The 22,236-nt window shown below is 37.6% G+C and overlaps 1 protein-coding gene across 1 annotated transcript; it reads right to left on the reverse strand.

Moving 5' to 3' along the window:
• Nucleotides 1-5,352: 5,352 nt before the first annotated feature.
• Nucleotides 5,353-19,806, reverse strand: LOC134820194 (probable helicase with zinc finger domain). The gene is made up of 22 exons (XM_063830417.1): nucleotides 19,672-19,806; nucleotides 19,315-19,506; nucleotides 19,038-19,092; nucleotides 18,518-18,642; nucleotides 18,142-18,308; nucleotides 17,321-17,423; nucleotides 17,049-17,158; nucleotides 16,643-16,726; nucleotides 16,209-16,314; nucleotides 14,319-14,405; nucleotides 14,089-14,199; nucleotides 13,579-13,740; nucleotides 13,105-13,253; nucleotides 12,786-12,939; nucleotides 10,932-11,048; nucleotides 9,540-9,631; nucleotides 9,262-9,381; nucleotides 8,240-8,459; nucleotides 7,911-8,079; nucleotides 7,468-7,718; nucleotides 5,601-5,717; nucleotides 5,353-5,418 (listed from the first exon to the last, which is right to left on the reverse strand). The coding sequence occupies exons 1-22, from the start codon at nucleotides 19,783-19,785 to the stop codon at nucleotides 5,353-5,355; spliced, it is 2,871 nt and encodes a 956-aa protein (XP_063686487.1). The 5' UTR covers nucleotides 19,786-19,806.
• Between the last annotated feature and the right edge of the window lie 2,430 nt (nucleotides 19,807-22,236).

Genomic DNA, 22,236 nt, shown 5'->3' on the forward strand with positions numbered 1-22,236 from the left:
GAGATTAACCATTTTCAAAAGTTGCTCAATCGTTATGTGCGAGTTGAATAAAATCAATTTTCAATGAATCACTTTCGATTATCCAGTTTTATCCATTAAGTACGACATGTAAGTTGACAATTAAATACTCCGACTTATAGCTCGATAAGTCGAGACCTTCCCAGACGTTATTCTTCTCGCATTCAGAAGCTCAAACCAACCACCCCCCACGATGTTCGGGAGCAGTATTAATAGCCCGAGCCCTGTCCGCGACGAACTGTCCACGAAACTGTCCACTCACAACTGTCCACTGAACACCTGTCTACACTTCATGTATAACTGCAAATAACATATCCCCTGCATCAAGCAACGGAGTTTGAGAAAAGTTATGATTTGTTACCAGATCATATACCGCAAATGTTATGAAAATTTGTGCGGTATGTATGGTATCTAGATGCAATTAGTTAACGACTAGCTATAATCAAACTATTGATTACGATTCAAATGTGGTCCGTGGAAATAAAATGATTACAATAATATGATTATACGTAGTCTAATTCCTTGACATGGTACTCCTTCTGTACTAATGGACGAAATTAATTGAGACCCACGCCTCCTTCGAGAATGCTCGAGACTTCCTATTCCAGAAAAACCTCCAAAAGAGCACCAAGTCCTGTCTCCTGGTGTAACGCATCTATTCCCGGTTCCTGCTCGTAAGGTTGCTTAATCGTTTCATAAGCCTTGACACCACCGGCTGATGAAAAACCGTGCGATATGTGAACCTGCTTGATTCATGATACAGTTATTATGTCAGTAATAAGATCTGGTATACAGTTTGTTCGTGGACAGTTGTCCGCGACAAGGGGTCGGCTATCTAGATACTGCACATGTTTCATACTTAATTAATTTCACTTCAAAGTTCCAAAAGAAGTTGTCTTGCTATTTTCCGATTATTTGCAGCAAAATAAAAACAAATATAACAGCAGGTCTCAATTTTACCGTTTGATTTACTTTCCTATACAGCAGCAACTTAACAAGGATCTGAGAATAATCCGTAGAAACGTCTTCCGCCCCAGGTAATAAGTACATAAATTTCGACTCCGGCGAGACGTACAAATAGTTTTTACCTAAAACTCACAACCTGAATTCTGTAGACTTTTAAAACTAGCTCTACCCCCTTAATGTGATGATGCTGAACCATTTATTATCCCAAGATTAGCCCTTAGCTCCCCATAAGAACTGATATATCTTGTAATAATACATAAATTTTGCTCGCGAGAGGTAAAAATAGGTTGGACCTAAATACCCAACAACCTGAAGTCTGTAGACCTTTAAAACTATCTCTAACCCGACTAAAATTGATGATTCTGATCATTTTCAATACCCAAATTGATATCCTATCCTCAATCAAAGTGGAGAAATGTGGGTTAGAAATCACGAAAGCGTCAAAAGGCGTGGTCAATTTGGAGCAAACTGCCCCATAATTCAAAAAGCTACAAAGCCAAATTTTCTCGGGCGGAAGTACGGTGTACTACCGGAATGATTCTCCGAACATAGTCTAGTGCCTATGCAGTAAGAAAAATTATAGTTAAATGTGACCTGCTGTGACTATTTTAACTGCAACTAATTGGAAAATACTAGTCGTGGCTCGATTAGTAGCCACGTTTGTGGCTACTACCTGATTAGCATCCGGTTAGTAGCCGTCTAGTGACCACTGTTTCAAGTTGCCGGCAAGTATCCTTCAAGGAAGCCGTTTTGGACCCTCGAGAAGTATGGTTCTCGCATTAGAGACAAGCTAATAGCCGGCTAGTACCGCCTAGAAGCCACTTTTATGGTCAACTAGCCAGCGGCTAACCTGTTAGAAATCGTGCTCGGTGACCATACTTATTAATGCCGGTTGGTAGCTGGTTTCATGTAAAAAATCTTTTAAGTGCCCGTACAGTGCCAAATAGACATGATAGAGGCCGTATAGAGGCGTATAAATAGTGGACCGCATAGTATAGGGCCAAACCTAAATCGCCCATTTTCCCATAAGGGAGCATATCTACTTAACTTGGGTTACTTGGGTTCTTCCATTAGAACCACTATCGTCAACAGAACGCGGCGACCACCCTTGGCCGCGAAGTTGCATGTCTTTTTTCTGTCGTCTGCGCAGTACCATCAATAACTAATTCAATTCCCGTTCTCTGGCAACAACATCGGCGACACGGTGGTCAGCCATCTGATGACCCGATATAGGATCTATGAAGCAACCCAAGAACCAATTTAAGAAGATATGCTCCCATATGGGGAAATGGCTATTAGGTTTGCCCAATACATGCGCCCACTATAATACGTGCCTCTATACGGTACTCTATAGTCAATCTGGCCACAGTACGGCACTTAAAAGATATTTTACAATGAAACCAGCTACCACCGCACTTAATAAGTGGTCACTAAGCCGATTACTCACAGGCTACTAGCCGCTAGTAACCATAACGTGATACAAGGTCGGTCACTAGCCGGCTAATACTTGTCTCTAAGCAGACCTACTATTCTCGAGGTCCCAAACCGTCATTCTAGCAGCACTAGCCGGCACTTGAAAAGTTCACTAGACGCTACTAACCGGCAGCAAATCGGCTAGTAGCCAACAAAGGTGGCTACTAATCGGCCACTACACTATTTCCATTAGTTGCAGTCAATAGTCTACAGCAGGTGTCACAATTTACCTTAATTCTTTCTTACAGCAGCCAACTAGACAAGTTCTGATAAATTCCGGTGACCCTCTTTCCGCCCCGAGGAAACAAATATTTGGCTTTGGTAAGACTTTCTGAATATGGGCAGTCTTGCTCAAATTGACCACGCCCTTTGTGACGCATTCGTGATTTCTAACCCACATATCTCCACTTTGTTATTGGAGAAAGGATATCAAACCTAGGTATGAAAATGACAAATCATCACCATGATTGGGTGAAGCATAGTTTTAAAGTCACAGACTTCAGGTTTTTCGAGTAATTAGGTCCAAAACCTATTTTTAACGCTCTCGCGACCAAACTCTGTACTATTTATTACAAGATAATCTCAGCTTCTGTGGTAGCCTAAGGCTCATCTTTGGCAAAAAATTGTCCAAGCAACATCACATTAGAGTGGGGTAAGCAAAGTTTTAAAGTTACAGAGCTTCAGTTGTTTGATATTCTTAGTCAAAACCTGTTGTACGCTCTCGCGAGTCGAAATATATGTACTTATAACCTCGGGCGGAAGACGATTACTACCGGAAATAATCACAGATCCTTGTAAGTTGCCTGCTGTAAGAAGAATCAAAGTTAAATTGCGACTGCTGTACTATTTGGCTGCAACTAATCGGAAAAAGCAAGACTCAACTTGTGCGAACATTGAAATTAATTAAGTATAAACAATGTGGCAGTATCATATTAAGCCCGACCCTGTCCGCGGACAACTGTCCACGAAACAACATTATACAATCATATATACGCTAATAACAGTATCCCCTTGAATCCAGCAGGGTTCACATCATCTCACGCGAATTCAAAAAAGTCGGTGGGTTCAAGCTTGTTGAAACGATTAATCAACCTACGAGCAGGGAACCAGGACATAGATGCGTTACACCCACACAACATGGAGCTCTTTAGAGGTTTTTCTGGATAGGAAGTCTCGAGCTTCACTAAGGAGGCCGTGTGTCCATTAAACTTTCGTCATTAGACAGAAATAACCATGTCAGGAATTATACTGACCTACAATCAATATTATTCGTAACTCATTTATAACCAAGGGACCACATTTGAATCTAATCAAGTATTGATTATGCATCGAACTAATTGCCATCCAAGATACCATTCATACCATCATTTCATAACCTTAGGCGGTCATATTTATCTGGAAACCAATCACTATTCCCAGAAACAACACCTTTGCTTGTTCAGGGTATAACTGTTATTATGCATTTTATAACATGATCGGTAACAGGTGTTCGTGGACAGTTGTTCGTGGACATTGGTCCGTGGACCGTAGTCCGCGACAGGGTCGGGCAATCTAGATACTGCCGACATGTGGGTGGACTGGTTTTTAGCATCTAATGCGAGAAACGTTCCTGGGATTTTGATATTCCCCTTCGACTTATCGAGCTAAAGCCGAGTATTTACTTGTCAAACTTACATGTCGTACTTACTGGTAAAACTGGAAAATGAAATTATCATCATGGAAAATTGATTTATTCAACTCGCACCAACGTATTGAGCAACTTTTTTTGACATGGGTTAGAATCACTATTGATAAGGGACCAATGAACCAAACCAGATAGAATTATTTAAACTAACTAAGGAAACGGCATTTCAAAAAGTAAAAAGCTATTTTTTATTCCAGTATTACTATTACCGAAGTAATAACAGCTATAAGTAACTCAACCTTGCACGTAACAGCTCGATTTTTGTTCCCGTATTTAACTTCTTCGTCTCCAGCAACCCCCCCCCCCATTCCCGGGAGCTTGTGAAATACGAATAGGATTCCGTATATTTTTTCATAAAGTAACCTTATATGGTAATAGTCACTGTATTAGCAGGATTAATTCTTTTCTTTCATGCATAATTTAGTAGCTAATGATCCTATCCGACAGCCGAATTAGCGGTTTTCGACAGAAGTAATTTTTTGGCGACATCTGTCCGGACTTCGGATCACAATTGTAATTTCGGTCACATTCGTATTTCCACAAGTCTCACGGTAATCTCGTGACGTTGCACCCACGCTGCCAGACCTTGGGTTTCAGAAGGATAAACTGACTACCATATACGTCATCAAGTATAACCTGCAACTTAACTTTGTCTCGTATCTATATTGAATTGATCAAGGATTGAATATATTGAGCTGTAATGGGCCTAGATTGGGGAGATTACAATATGACAACTCTACATAGAAGCATAAATTAAGAGTGAACATGTTTTGAAATTGAGACAATATTGGTAGGTTATAAAATGTTAATAAAATGTTTAAATCGATTAATCGATATAATACCTTCAATACAACAAATTACTCAATATAATACTAAAGTATTTTCGCAACAGCGAAACAATTACTCAATCTTTGTTGGTATGCCGTGTAGAAGAAAGGTTTACAGAGACTGCTGGAAATCCTCTTCTTTTTGGAAGATCTTTCAACAGCAAGCCGATCCAGATGAAAATCTGTAACAACCTTTGTTCCTTAATAGCAGAAAATAATCTTGAACAGAGGGCTTTGGCGATTCTTCGTAATGAACCTCTTTGAAACCTCTTTAAAAACCTCTCCGAGGGAGCTCTGGATCCGAAAAATACTGGCGAAATGATTCCAGAACACCCACATATCCTCGGTGATATGTTATGGTGTACTTTGGGGAAATATCTACTCTCATCTCATGTCATTCTTCCCATACAAAAGAGATAAATTGTTTCGTCTCTTCTTGTAGATGTGCAGCTGGGAGGAAGAAGAATTCAAGAGAAGTCTTCGACTAGATAGCGTCTGGTTACTTCTGATGAAGGCACAGGAAGGACATCAGATATCAGTTCTGATACGCCGAACAGGATGTTGTTCTGCAGCCTTCCTCATGACGTTGTAAGGAGTTCGATTCCTCAGTGGGGTAGCCGAATCTGGTTTACGTCCCAATGGAAATAGTTGGTGGTCTGTGAGAGCGTGAGGTAACAGTGGGCAGACATTAAGAGTTTGTTCTCCTGGCAACGACCAGCAGAGAAGAAGACGCTGTCATCAATTTCTTCCTGGTGTATGATATATCTGTCAGAATCAAGCACTTGTATGACATCCTGATGATCCTCTGAAACATTTAGACCTTAGAAAGGAGGCATGACTGTTGATAGAAGCGACCTTCTATCTTACCAGTATAAATACCTAAAACACTTGATCGCTCCACTCCCCTTACATGCCTTTGGCAAGTACTCTCACATCCCTTAACGAAACCCCCCTTAAGCAAGAGCTCCCCGTCCCTATTTGTCTTCGATGTCGAGCAGTCAATCATTTTACTTCTTAATGTACAGCTATGATTTAACATGAATTTACATGTGAACTCTACCCCAATCTAGCCCCATTTATGTGTCACTTAAAGATTCAATCCATGAATCAGGAATCACATCACTAATTATAAAGTCCCTAATTATTGAGGTTGATCTGACCCCTCTTGGGGGCCGTATCATTTTCGAACCAAGGTCTCCCATGGCTCCACTGTCCTAATCCTGATTTGATCCATTGAGATCCGATCCATCGATACGTGTTGACAATTTTGAGGACATGGGAAGAAAAGGAGATCGTGCTAGCCGTACACTAACAAGCGTAACAGGGCTGTCGATCACATCACAGCCTACAGTTGCAAATAAAGAGAGCGGTATGGGGAAACAAGTTATCGCAATCCAAAACCGCAACCAACTCATTTTTTACCCTCGACGCAAGCAATGCTCGAAGGACCAAAACCAGAAACTGATTTATATAATAACATTCGTCCAATATATCGACTCAAATGAAAATAAACTATTGTCGATTCACTCAGATCATATATCAAATTGGAAATTGTTACGTAAACAAAGTAGACTAGTAACATTTCAGAACATGTCCTCTAATTGGAAAGTTGTCGTATGAAATTTTAACACAATTCGTGACAAAGTCTTTTTCAGATAACTTAGTCGGACAATAGTCGCTGTCGACCGATGTCTTGTTACCGTAACTAATTCTTTCCAAATATGCGATTTCATTGGAATACATTTTTAGTTAGGGCAAGAGTTATTTTTCTGTGACAAATTCGTAACAAATGTTTGTCTACTTGTAATGTTGTTGTCCAGTAGTCCCCGGAACCACCACAAAAAACCGTCCAGCTGAAACTTTTGGGCAAAAAATTTTATAGTAATTTTTTCTACCAGAACCCATAACCCACCCCTAATATTGGTTATTCCGCTTCCGAAGGTCTTAGATCTTCCATAGGGTGCAAAATGACCGCAATTGGCCACATATGCAGCCCTTGAAAGCAACAGCTCTCAAATATAAAACACGGCGGAGCTATTAAGGCCAACGTATGGGTACTGACTTTTGGCCCACCCTGTAGCTCTACTAAATATACTCCATTTATTTTATAAAGATGCCTTTTATAAAGACGATATAAGATGAAGCATTCAAATGAAAAAATTAAAGACGGCAAGGCTTCAAAATTGGAAAATTAAAGACGCCACAAAAGGTCTTAAAATAGATCGGATGCACTCTTTTATGCCTCGTTGCAGTTTCATGTTCTCATGTTTGTCAAATTGGTAAGAGAGTTGTTACCAATGTAATGTAAATGTAGGATTCTTACATTTAGAAAATTAAAGACGGGGTTGCGATGAATTAAAGATGATAAAGCCTTCAAAATGTTAAAAACTAAAGATGCTGAAGCCTTCACCAAAATTAACCATATTTTCAAAAAACGGAGTGTACACGTGGTAGAGTTCAGTTGATAAATATCAAAAAATACAACCAAATAAATCTTACCTGAGCTGCCTCGTCAATGAATATATGAGTAAAATGTCCAGGTTCAAGTCCAGGATAGTAAGCTAAATCTCCAGACTGTTCTATGGTAGTGACTATCACGGATAGTTCCTTTAGTTGGGGCAGTGGAGGAAGCTCAAACTTCCCTCCGTAGTTAGTAGTTACTATGTACGTGTATTTAAGGAGCAGTGGTTTGATGGTGGTTTGTTTTCTCTCGTGGTAAAAGTGACGGAGTACTTTGCCTCGTAGGAATTCTGAGGAAGAGTAGTTCTGTTAAATATCTTTACCGAGCGACGATTATTAAGTCATATTTACTGAATTTATGTCCGAGATTCATGATATATACTCTAATGCGTAACATAATAACCTCTTCCAAATATGATCTGTTATATAATATTATGTTTATCACACGTCACGTTTGGTAAAATTTGATTTTGAGTACCAACCTGAACCAAACTTCTTATCAAGCCTCTCAATGTAGATGTCAGCAGCACTGTTACTGTGAGTACACACTAGTATCCTAGACATGGTGTTCACTTGAAGTAATATGGACACTGCTTCAACTAAAGTGCTAGTTTTACCCGTACCAAACGGTCCACATACCAGAGTGGGAATCTTGAGGGAGGGATGTGTTTAAATAAGATGTATCAAGATTAAGGTATCATCAATGTTTGGAATTTTAATTCGATTTTTAAAAAATGATAGAAGAATGTGCAGAACTGACCTTTACTTTGGCTGGCAGTTCGAAAAAGAAAGGGTAGAAATGGGTACTTACATGTGATGTGAAGGGATCTAATATATCCTCTATAACTCCTCTTTGGGCCTTGTTAAGATTAGTTTTATCCAACAACATAGCCAGTTCCTCTGGTTTTGAACTTCGATCGGGACTGTAATCCGGAAACATCAAGTTCAGACTGACGTGGTCTATGGCGTAGTGCATGTACTTGAAATCTTTCCGTTTTTGGGTAAACCTCACGCTTGCTTTGTCCTTCTTGCTGAAATTGTGAGTTAATTCGTTAACCTGTTCACACAGTTAACCCCTGGTTTAGCAGGTTTAGGTGACTGGAGTTTCTCCAGCTTTGCAAATTTGATCCTGATAGGGTTTGTTTACGCGCGGCTCTAATTCCTATGCGCGCGTTCCCTCACTCCATTAATGCACCATCTGCACCAGAGATCTTGTCTCGCGCGTTCCCACTTAGTAAAAATGTAGACCCCATTGAAATGGTGCTTCCAGGGTGTTGGAAGTTTTTAATTGGACTGTCAAGGGATCAAGTGAGTGCAATGTGGTCAATCAAGTGACTCACCACTTCGCACCACAATTATCGTTGCTCAAGCGTAATATCTTTTGAATTCCCATTTACCTCACTGAACTCCTGTACCACTTAATTATAAAATATTGATTATTATACTACTGGCCGTTTATCTTCTGCTTTAACACCTCATCACTTGCGTGGTTGTTTGTAGTATCCAACAATTGGTTCAGGACAATTATAACTGCAGTTTTACAGAACTCTAAATGCTTAATAAATACCTTTGCAGGTACAAACCGTATTTACACTCAAACCTTGAGTTGGATCATTTCCCGTCACGAGATTGGGGACGGGAATAAACAAACAAACAAACATGACGTAGTCAATCATAAATAGAACCAGACGATCTAGGAACATAAAATAGTTGGAAATTTAATGGTGAACTCGAAAAGAAACCATCACTTGTGGGTGAAATTAAGTAAATTTAGTATATATAATACTGTACAACGGCGAAGAAGTGACTACATTACATTTCACACAAACTCACCATAATTTAGCACACTCGTCCTTAACTCTGACCACCAGACTCTCACGGCCTATCATCTCCAATATTCCTTGGTATGCCACATTACTATTGGCAGCTTTCACCTCGCATATTTTGTTACGCCTGCAATGGAATGGTAAATGTTACAATCGTCATTCCAGTCAAATGTTGAGAAGTTGTTAATAGTCCATACTTCTAAAGTTTGCACATTCCATTTAAATGCTTAATTAACTAATTACTTAATTACTTAATTACTTAATGCAAGTTAAATTGTTTCTCACATGATGAGTTGGGGAGAATTATCTGCGAGATCGTCTAGAAGGAATGTTAGGTATCCGAAACCTTGCGGGGCACAGTGATACATGTATTCGTCCTGAAATAGCCCTGAGTTACAGAAAATACACGTGTGTAAATGAAATGTAACATCCTCTTACACGATCCTTTATTATGTTGCAGAAATATACTTTCCAATCAGAGCTCAAATTTCATACATATTGCATTATTGTGCAGAATTAAGGAAATGACTTTATCATACGTGCCACTGTATTGTATTTGTACTGTATGTGTATTACATTACACCGAAACTGCAATGTATCTGAATAGAATTATTCTCAGAACACAAATACCTGTTCACTTGTACTAATAACGTACATACTTGTACACATACATGCGGGTAATACAAGTAAACCAATTACTGGTTATCAAGCTAATATAAGTCAACAAACTTCTAACATGCTTAACTCGTATATATTTGGTAAACAAAACTACAGTAATGCTCAATGTTTACATTTTTTTAAAAACATTTAAAATATAATTTGAAACATTACAGTAACGTTATTCAAATCTCAAACAGAAAAAGTATATTACAAAGTTTTGTGTTTTGATCATATGATCGTGGGTGTATAGTGATTGATTGCATAATTTTGAATTTGATTGATGGTGATTGTGAGCGAGAAGATGTTTGGAGTGCCAATGCATTGATTTTAATGCATTCAAAAGTAATCATTGTCTTAGTTTTAAAAGTTATCGAAAGGCCATTGACTGTGTGAGCACAATTCTTTAGAATTTGTTTTATTATTTGTAATTATTACATGCTTAAATTAATAAATGATAAAAAGCTACGTTTTCAATATGAAGGTGGCTAAGCAGAAAGTTATAGGAAGTGAAGAAAGAAAGAAAATTATAAAAAATGTTTGGACAGAAATACAGAAATACAGAAATACAGACAGACAGACAGACAGACAGAGTCACAGACAGACAGACAGACAGACAGACAGACAGACAGACAGACAGACAGACAGACAGACAGACAGACAGAAAGACAGACAGACAGACAGACAGACAGACAGACAGACATACAGACAGACAGACAGACAGACAGACAGACAGACAGACAGACAGACAGACAGGCAGGCAGACAGACAGACAGACAGACAGACAGACAGACAGACAGACAGACAGACAGACAGACAGACAGACAGACAGACGGACGGACGGACGGACAGACAGACAGACAGACAGACAGACAGACAGACAGACAGACAGACAGACAGACAGACAGACAGACAGACAGACAGACAGACATACAGACATACAGACAGACAGACAGACAGACAGACAGACAGACAGACAGACAGACAGACAGACAGACAGACAGACAGACAGACGCTTACCCGGTATCCAGGAGTAACTTCACATGCCATATTCGGAAGGTGAGAGGTTGCTAGAACTTTCTGCCGCTCCATTTCCTCAATATATAAAAGTGTGTGTAACTGCATTTTATACGTCAACTGAAAGGGGGTAATGTTATTAAATAGTCAACATGTCAATAATATTTGCTTAATTACTAATTTAACAAAATGATACACTGAGTGTAATCTTAAAATCATGCCATGCGGTACACAATAATATGTATATATACATGTATATACATATAATGTATATACATATAATATGTAGGCAATAGTTTATTCAGTTACTCACACTACAAAACTAAAGTCACTTTTCAAACATTCAATTTGAGAGCACATCATTTGGCTACATTATATGCCTGTAGTCTGTACAGTGTACATTATATTGTATATGGCTGTTGAGTACATTCTCCACCCGTTTCCAGCTCTCTAGCTATACGTTTTTACTAGCACGAAATACTAGCTGTAAAGCTAAAATACCATTCTTGGGCCGGTACGTTTTAAGGAGAGAGCATATAGCATAACTCGAACATATTATGCAATAGTAATAAACATTCCAAGAAGCTTGTTAAAACGAGAGCCAACCTGTATTTGATTGTAGGCATTCCACTATAATATAATAGGACGAATGTAGGTTTGTCAGTGTATACAATAAACACTGTATATTGTACTGTTAGGATCCTATGAGGTAACATCTCTCCGTTCTTCTATATTGCGTACTGTAACACACTATACACTGTACATTGTACACTGTTTAGTTTATCTTGCGTGATATAAAACACAATACACTGTACACATGTACACAATACATCGTTTAATTTATAGTGTCTATAGCATAATGTACACTGTAAACACTATAGAGTATTTAGTTTAGATTGCGAATCCTAACACACTGTGCAGTATGCACATTATAAACTGTACATTTTTTAGTTTATATTGAATTCTTTAACACACTATACACATTATACATTGTATTGTGTAGTGGGTATGGTGCGAGCACATCACAAACTAAACAATAAATAATGTAAACTATCACTCTTGTTTATGATAAGCTGTGACTTAAGTAAAAGGTATTTGATGAGGGCAGGGTAGTTAGTAACTGTAACTCTGGTTGAGACTAACTATCTTGTTTGTTATTCATTGAATGTACATTATTAAGTATATTAAGTTAACTTAGTGTACTAAGTTAACTAAACATATTAACCATTCTAACAGTGTAGCATATAGTCTTCGTAAACGGTTGTTAACAATAAACTGTATACGCCAGATATAATAAAAGGGAAGGGTGTACTAGTATCTTAGTATAGACTATACATCTAGTTTAGCAGAGTCTATCCTCAATGTAACCCTCTGTAAGCTAGTCTGACTAGTTAGTAGTAATAGTAGTAGTAATATATATATAATATATATATATATTAGTAGTATATATATTAGTAGTAATAGTAGTAGTAGACTAGTTAAAACTGTAGCGAGGAGGCTACATTGAGAAGAATGACTAGTACTCTTACTTGAGTTACAATGATAGATAAAGTGCATTTAGAGTTATACGTTGTAGATAGGATCGTATAAGTGTATACGTGTATCTGACATATATTATATAGGAGAAAATGCATTAATTAAGGTAAGATTGAGTGGAGTTTGTGTTCTATTCACAGCAAGTACACAAGAAAATGTGCATTAGAACATAAATGTACAAACGTACACGATAAGAAAATGTGTAGAGCATGTTACTCAGTGATGATACAGTCCGCAGTCACGCAAGTTTGCACGTGCGAGATATGGTGCACGTCATGTTCAAATAGCAAGGTACTCCTATAACATAATATGAGACTGTACCATAGTAAGGTTTTGAGAGAGGTTCTCCACTCTGATACAGTCAGGACTAAGTGGGTACTCATCAGGACACTGGTCTCGCTCCTTCAAGTCAGCTCCGTCAAGAGATATAACTTGCACTACTGTGTCCCAGTTAGATGCTACTGCGCCTGAAGACCTGAGATAGTGGTTACTAGAGTGCTAATTATAAACTTTGATATTAAAGTTTTGAACAAACCCTTTATTTCGTGGTCAGCTAATCTGTTCAAAAGCATAAGTCGGCGACATTTCCCCTTGTAAGCCTGCTTATCTAAATCCCCCCCCCCTGAACACCACAACTTACTGTGTTTCTGTCACGTGTCGATGTAAGTTCTGTAACTCGAAACTCTCTTCAGACATACTTGTTACTTTTAACAGGGTTCCCATAAAGAAACCGTTAAATTTGAACACTACAACTTGAGGGAAGCATCCGGTTTGTTGTTTGAACTCCACCTGTCAAAATATGGAATTAGGAATGATCTAATATTAATATTAACTTATAGTGCTGTGTTTAACAATGCTAATATTTCATGGCTTGTCTTAAAAGGAAAGAATAAATTAGTAACATTCTGTTTTTATACATGTTTATCGAAACATTTGCCAGGATATATTATATATATGGCAGTGTTTCTATGGTAACATAACCTTATCTGGTAGTGTTGCCATGGAAACATAGCCTTATAAGGTAGTGTTACGATGGCGACATAACCTTAAATAGCAGTGTTACCACAGTGACATAACCTTATAAGGTAGTGTCACCACGGTAACCATATTGTACCTGTGTAGTAAAACTGTCGCCAGGATACAGTGAATGTTTAGCCTCTATAGCGTAGGGAGTAGTAGTTGGATGTACAGTAGCAGTGGATATAGTTAGAGCAGTGAAGGTGAACTGGGGGTATTGTTCTCCTAACATTATCATTCCTAATAGCTGACAACTCTCCTGAGATATTATAAGTTGTGTGTAATTATTACTAATTATACTAATTATTCAAATCAAGAATCTTGAAAATAGGCTGTGTTAAAAAAAGATCTATATCAGAAGATGCGGTGTTATATACCGATTTAAAAATAATGCGGTGTATCAAAAATAATGCGGTGTTATGTAACACTTAAAATGCCACATTTTGTGTCTATTTCTATTTTTATAGACAAAAGCTCAAGAGTAACAAATAAAAACTAAAATAGAGTAGAGTAGCAAATAAAACCGAGTATAGCTGATCACACTTAGATAAAAATGATAAAATTAAATAATGAATAATAAGAACAGTTACAAAGACCCGCAACAAACCTTGACGGTAGTACGAAATATCCACTTGAGATTACTAGCACCAGTGTGGTTAATTTCTAATCTGGTCCCTGATACTTCTTCTATAGATATACCAAACTTAGGTTGCAGTAACTGAAAACATAGCGGAGACTTAGTTCAAGTAAATAGGAATATTTCATTAAATTTGAACACTATGTACCAATCGTTCAGATAAACCAATACATTAGCTAAAAATAAGTAGAAATACTCACATCACTAATTGTTAATTCTGTGCTGTCTAATTCTCGCCTGATCTTTTCTAAGAACGGTATTACGTCTTCTTTGGAAGGAATTAAAGCCTGGAAAATAAAACAAGCAATAACTTTCAAGTATACATGCAAATTATTATAATTATTGCTAACTACTATTATTATACTGTATCACAGTAAGGGCCCACTGTGATATTAAATACAATTACCAACATTAACCTCAGCGTCTCCAGCTACTTTATTGTGTATATTAGAGTTAGTCACATTGTGCAACTCATAAGCACATCAAAGTGGTCAGTGGTGTGTTAGATTCGGGTTACCACACAGCTAGTAATAAGGGTACCGCCTCCCCACTACACGTATAATAAGGGTACCGCCTCCCCACTACACGTATAATAAGGGTTCCGCCTCCCCACTACACGTATAATAAGGGTACCGCCTCCCCACTACACGTATAATAAGGGTACCGCCTCCCCACTACACGTATAATAAGGGTACCGCCTCCCCACTACACGTTTAATAAGGGTACTGCCTCCCCACTACACGTATAATAAGGGTACCGCCTCCCCACTACACGTTTAATAAGGGTACTGCCTCCCCACTACACGTATAATAAGGGTACCACCTCCCCACTACACGTATAATAATTAATAAGGGTACCGCCTCCCCACTACACGTATAATAAGGGTACCGCCTCCCCACTACACGTATAATAAGGGTACCGCCTCCCCACTACACGTATAATAAGGGTACCACCTCCCCACTACACGTATAATAATTAATAAGGGTACCGCCTCCCCACTACACGTATAATAAGGGTACCGCCTCCCCACTACACGTATAATAAGGGTACCGCCTCCCCACTACACATATAATAAGGGTACCGCCTCCCCACTACACATATAATAAGGATACCGCCTCCCCACTACACGTATAATAAGGATACCGCCTCCCCACTACACGTATAATAAGGGTACCGCCTCCCCACTACACATATAATAAGGGTACCGCCTCCCCACTACACGTATAATAAGGGTACCGCCTCCCCACTACACGTATAATAAGGATACCGCCTCCCCACTACACGTATAATAAGGATACCGCCTCCCCACTACACGTATAATAAGGGTACCGCCTCCCCACTACACGTATAATAAGGGTACCGCCTCCCCACTACACATATAATAAGGGTACCGCCTACCCACTACACATATAATAGGGATACCGCCTCCCCACTACACGTATAATAAGGGTACCGCCTCCCCACTACACATATAATAATAAAGGTACCGCCTCCCCACTACACGTATAATAAGGGTACCGCCTCCCCACTACACGTATAATAAGGGTACCGCCTCCCCACTACACGTATAATAAGGGTACCGCCTCCCCACTACACATATAATAATAAAGGTACCGCCTCCCCACTACACGTATAATAAGGGTACCGCCTCCCCACTACACATATAATAAGGGTACCGCCTCCCCACTACACATATAATAATAAAGGTACCGCCTCCCCACTACACGTATAATAAGGGTACCGCCTCCCCACTACACGTATAATAAGGGTACCGCCTCCCCACTACACGTATAATAAGGGTACCGCCTCCCCACTACACGTATAATAAGGGTACCGCCTCCCCACTACACATATAATAATAAAGGTACCGCCTCCCCACTACACATATAATAATAAAGGTACCGCCTCCCCACTACATATATAATAAGGGTACCGCCTCCCCACTACACATATAATAAGGGTACCGCCTCCCCACTACACATATAATAATAAAGGTACCGCCTCCCCACTACACGTACACGTATAATAAGGGTACCGCCTCCCCACTACACGTATAATAAGGGTACTACTATCACCATATTATATCTCACCTGTATGCTATTGTTAAGTTGACTGTTCCAAGCTTCAAGTTCTTCATAGCTGTGAGCTTCAGGACAACCTGTTCCAAACTTACACCTACCAGATTCGTTAACTGACCTGCGTATTAATTAATTAATTAGCTACAATAAAATAACAAGTTTCTGTGTTTTTCTTGTATTGACCTGCGTATTAATTAATTAATTAGCTATAATAAGATAACAAGTTTCTGTGTTTTTCTTGTATTGTCGTAGTAGGTATCTACAGTAACTACCTACTATGACAACAGGTACTTAAATGTGACTTATTTGAGTGAACTGATAAGTCCGCATGTTTACAAGAGATGATAGGTATAAATTGATTTGACTGCCACATTCCACCATTCCAACTTGTGTGAAGATTAACAGAACGATTGAAAATATAATATAACATCCGACTTATGACTTACTTGCAAATAGAATATTCCTGAATACCCCTAGAGTTGAGTATAGGTCGGGGTCGTATAGTGGGCTCATCAGGAAAACTATTACATCTGAAATAACAAGTCACAGTGCAGGAATAAGTTAAAGGGAAAAACCACAATGTTGAGAACCCTCATAATTATTTCACTTATAAGTTTTAACCCATCTATTGAGCCACACTTTTAACCGCCTCTTTGTATAAAGAATAAAGAGTCTTATAATGTACCGTACATTGTAAGACATTATGTACGTGGCATTAAGGTTATAAGGTAGTGTATACCATCTGACAATCTTCACAACACAAGCAGTGAAGCCTCGGATCACGTGACGGAATACTTCTCTTTCAGTTCATGATATTGACTGGTCACGTGGCAAGGTTACAAGTAGATTTACCTGGCAATCTGTTTATGCTTTGCTCCAGCTTTATGTTCTAATAGTTGTTTCATAGAAGTACAAGTACAGTCACATGTATCACATCTGAATACTGATGTAATTGTAGACTCCTGAGAAATGGTAACCATAAGTTTTAAATATTTACACCAGTTGTAGATTGACTCTGAGATTACTGGGAAAAAAGACTCCCATTTTCATGCGGTTTGGGATTCATTGCTCTGCATCTTAGATTATAAATACACACCGTTACTATGGTTACTATTTAAACTAACCTTGTTATTATGACTAAGAGTTAAGCTAACTGGAAGATTTTTAGAGCTAGTCATGTGATCGCTGGTGTTACTGGCGTTACTTGATAGACTTGATAACCGAGTCCTGAAATTAAAGGCATATCATTATAATATTGTATAAATTAATAAAAGAGAAAATTAATTGCTAAAATTACTAAAATACACTAGTTAACTGAATGATATGTGTCCAATGTTCACATTACTAAAATTTATAGAATTTGGGGCAGACCGACCACTAAGAAGCTGGATGTCGGACCTTGAAACATAGAAATGATAGTTTGTTGTAACAGAAGCTTTAAAAAAGGCATGTGTTGATAGTCCAGAGATGATGGAGTAAGGAGGTTGCTAGCGGTGAGGAGGTGATTATGAACCTATCATTCTAACCAACAAATATATGTCATCAACCAATGACAACATGCTAGCTTCAGGCAGCGTGAGAATTTGTAGTAATATCAACTGTACAGTGACGCAATGCGCAAGGCTATTTTGGAAGGTTATTTTTCTTGGAATCGAAACCTTTGGGTCAACAGTTTACAATTCTATTTCTGAGAAAAATAACCTTAAAAAATAGCCCTGCAACAGTGTCGTCATCTCAGGAATGTTTGTTAAAATTGTGTAACTCAGTCTCCTATGATCTGAATTTAGCCAACAAGGGCAAGTAGAAACAATAACTGCTGCCATTGAACTTTCAGTTTGCTATTGTTCAATCATGGTGCACAACCAGGGAAAATAAATTACTGTAAAGATGTAATTACCTATTAATAAATTACTGTAATTACCTATTAATAAATTACTGTAATTACCTATTATTAGAAGAAGGTTTAGTAGTATTAGTGTGCAGACCAGGAATAATGCGTTTAGTTTCATCGCTGTACTGCCTAATAGGACTAGTGATAGAATGCTTGTTCTCCGGTGGGGTAGTGTCTAAACTAAAACTATTAGCTCGTGATGTGTTGTGAGTACCGTCACCCTGCAATCAGACAGATTGTTATTAAAATATTTAGTTTAAAAATCTCATAATTTTTCGTCCCTTGTGCAACCAGAGAGAATGATATTAAAGTATTAAAATATTTATTTTGTAAAGCTCTCAAACTTTCGTGACTGGCCCCTAAATATTGTACACAAAATCGAGGAAAATATTTTCACGAAATTAACTTAATTTAGTTATAAAACACTTACACTTCGGGTGACAATAGTAGCATTCCAGAGGTCAAGTTCCTCTTGAGAGTGTGCAAACTTGCAGTCAGCGCCGTATAAGCAGCGCTTACCATTAGAATGATGCGTGCACATCATGTACCTATTACCTGAGGGAATATTAAACTTACTAATGTTGAACTGAGAACAAACCTCAGATTAAAGAAGAAGTGTTATAGACTATAGACTATAGCCATATGCATTACAAGTAAAGTAAAGTAAAGTAAAAATTATGACATAACATCATCACGCATGTCTACAAAGTATCAAATCACTATATGGAAAAATATAAATATCTTACCACAAAAATTAATAAATTATTAACTACAACTTTATTAAAAAAATTCAAATAAATTCAAAAAGCATCCCCAAAAGATAACCCTATTCATACTTCCCAGTGGAATAAAGATTTATAAATCGCTTTTTTACAAATAATTATTGTAACAAATAACAATCTGTACATAACTTAGAATAGTGACTCTAAATATTGTAATATATTTCATACCAGATATGAGTGGAGCAGGTCTGGGCTTGTCAGGCATTGGAGGTCCTTCACGCTCCTGAGTTATTTCACATTTTTAACTTAAAGAAAAGAGCTATAAGTTATCAAGTTTCACATACACCACAATTTGTAAGGCAAATTGAATTAGAATATAAGCACAACCGATCAAGATTCTTTATTTGAATTTATCTGCCGAGTAATTAGAACTATCTATTTAGAGCCTGGAGAGTAACTTATTTTAAATTTCATATCTTGATGAACTATTAGTAAAGATACTGACCCGATTCCAACTCTCTAATTCCTCTTTACTGTGAGCAAATGTACATGAGGCTCCCTTTATACACTTGCCCTTCTTATCACACATTTTAAATTCACCGGGCACATTAGCTGGCCGAGGTCTGATATATATCCATTTACCATTGTTTTTTACAAGCTGAACTGGCGACCAGATTTGACAACACACTTGACAGTTCTGAAAACATGTGTCAGATTAATAGAGAAATAAAATATAAGAAACAAAATGGGCACTAATTAAGAAATGTGGAACACATATTTAAAGGTATAATGTGATGACAATATTATTGATAAGACACAAGTTTTAGTGTAAATTATGACATTACAAAAAATGAAGAGTGACCTGTTTATCATTTTTGTCTTTTTTAACTTTATCTGCAGTAGTTAGAGTGGGATTCGTCTTGTGGTTAGTCATTTTCCAGCATATTTGACAAACGGTTATCATTTGGCTCGACATCTTCCTAGCTATTATTTTTTTTCTAAATAACAATCATGAATGTCAAGGGTATCTTCGAATTAAAAAGAAGTTTGTACATAATTTAAGTAAACATCAAATTCAATTCAATTTTCAGTTTTGCAACAATATAATAACGGAGGAATAACACTTCAGCAACACCTATGTAGCATACCAATCGGGCTGGGCAATATTATATGCTTTATACTTGTCTAAAAACCAGTTGAGTTTGTTTTTTTTACTGCTAGGCTTTAAAAAAGCAGAAAAGGGTCATGTGGTATAATGACTGCTACACAGAATCGTATGTAATGTAGGATATCAGTTCGAATACTGTTGAGACCAACCGCTCTCCCCGCATTCCAGCAGCTGATTTTAACACTAACAGTACACTCAATGAATTATTATTATTAATCCCTTCCTTTTCTCTACCAGTGTGTAACCAGTGTGTATTTATACACACTGGTTATAAATGTATAATTTATACATTTGAGTTATAACTCAAATGTATTATATATAAAGGGTGGCTCAGAAGTAACTGCACCCATGCAACCCTTTAATCTTTCAATAACTCACGTAATTCTTCTTAGAATTGCACAGAAATTTCAGAGATTATAAATATGGGTCAAACATAGATTTCGTTTCATTGAATCAGTGATATTTTCACTCAATCAATGTCTTGATTGGTTGGAGACTGCTTATAGGACAGCAACCAAACTTCTATAACGCGAATTTCTTCGGTTTTAAGGAACGTCACTATCTTTTTGAAACAATAAGTTTTGAAACAATAAGTTTTATTTTACATTCCTTTAACCATAAATAAAATAAGAGCTTAAACCACGAATTAGTTAACTAGAAGTAAACTTGAGGAAATATTCTTTAGGGGTTGTATATAATTATTTTTAAAACTTTATTTGTTAGTATTTTTATTATGGAAAGTGGTTGAATTTAGTGAGACAAAGTCAGTTTCTCTATTGTCTCAGAAAAATTTCTACTTTACAGTAGGCAATGCTGAGTGGCAGGAATGACGGACCAAAACGCTTGGGGCTCAGTATTCACTCAAATTGATCAGATCGTCATCCACCAAAATGCTTGTTTCCGCATAATGATGCTCATTGTTGCTCGCTAGCAAATAGCTCCTGATGAGATTACTGATTGGGTGATTGTGAACAACCAACTTGAAATTTTGGGAAAGCACTTAAATTATCATACCAAATATGTCTAGAAACTTTGTAGTTCCTAGCTGAAAGCGTTCTCACTTTATGGTGACAATAGCGGAAAAGAGGGCTTGGCGTGCCACACCCACTGTAATTTATTAAATTTGACGAAACTTTCAGGAAATCTATATTTGACCCATATCTGTAAGATTTTCTCAGAAATTTCTATGCAATTCTAAGAAGAATTACGTGAATTATTGAGGGGTTGCGTGTGGGCAGTTACTTCTGGGCCACCCTGTATGATACAAAAACATTCTAGATTCAAGCTTTTCAGTTAGAATTAAAACAAGTCCTTCATATTATAGAGCCATACTGACTACACCTGGTTAAAGCACTTCCATCCCATAACATAATACTCAATAAATGTAATAAATGTGTAGCATTGTAATTAGTTTAAAACCTATGTGTAAAAGAAATAACTAACAAATACACAGTTGAATAAATAATAAATGTATTATAAACCTATATCTCGAACTACACTTGCAGGAAGATAATGTATGCTATACATTTAATAGCAGAGTATGGCTGTATGTGTGATAAAACCAATTTAAACAACGACATAATATGACATCATGACCCCTGTAATCTGTATTCTTCAACACATACAGGGTAGAAGCGCAGGTGTCGTTGTAAGAACATGCTCCCTGATCCCAACATTCCTTTACAAAATTGTTATACCCAGTGGCGTAACGCCCCCGCCCCCCGCCGAAAATCTCTAAAAAAGTGTGTTTCTAGAGCAAAACGTGCAGTTTTGCTAGTACCTCGTTAAGTTTTTCAAAATTGTCCCATATTCAAGCGACGATTTGGTGCCCCCTAAGATGGCGCCCTCTTGCGCAGCAGGGTCAGCGACCAGCGTTCGAATGAAAGCGCATGCATGATATTTAAAGTAAAGTAAAGTAAAGTAAAAATTATGACATAATATCATCACACATGTCTGATCTACAATGTATCAAATCACTATATGGAAAAATATAAATATCTAACCACCAAAATTAATAAATTATTAACTACAACTTTATTAATTAACTACAACTTTATTAGTTTTGGTAGGCTATAAACCTATAAACAGTGCATTGATACTTTATAATCTTTGAGAATTCTGAAATTCATGAGTACGAGTGGTACTTGAATTAGGAATACAAATCTTAGGAATACAAATCTTAGGAATACAATTTTAGAAATACAATTTGTACCGTTACAATTTTCAGCTCATCTAGTATTAAATTAAATATATATATAT

The sequence above is a fragment of the Bolinopsis microptera genome, chromosome 8 (genome assembly GCF_026151205.1).
Source record: "Bolinopsis microptera isolate Bmic1 chromosome 8, MBARI_Bmic_1.0, whole genome shotgun sequence".
NCBI classification, from domain to species: Eukaryota; Metazoa; Ctenophora; class Tentaculata; order Lobata; family Bolinopsidae; genus Bolinopsis; species Bolinopsis microptera.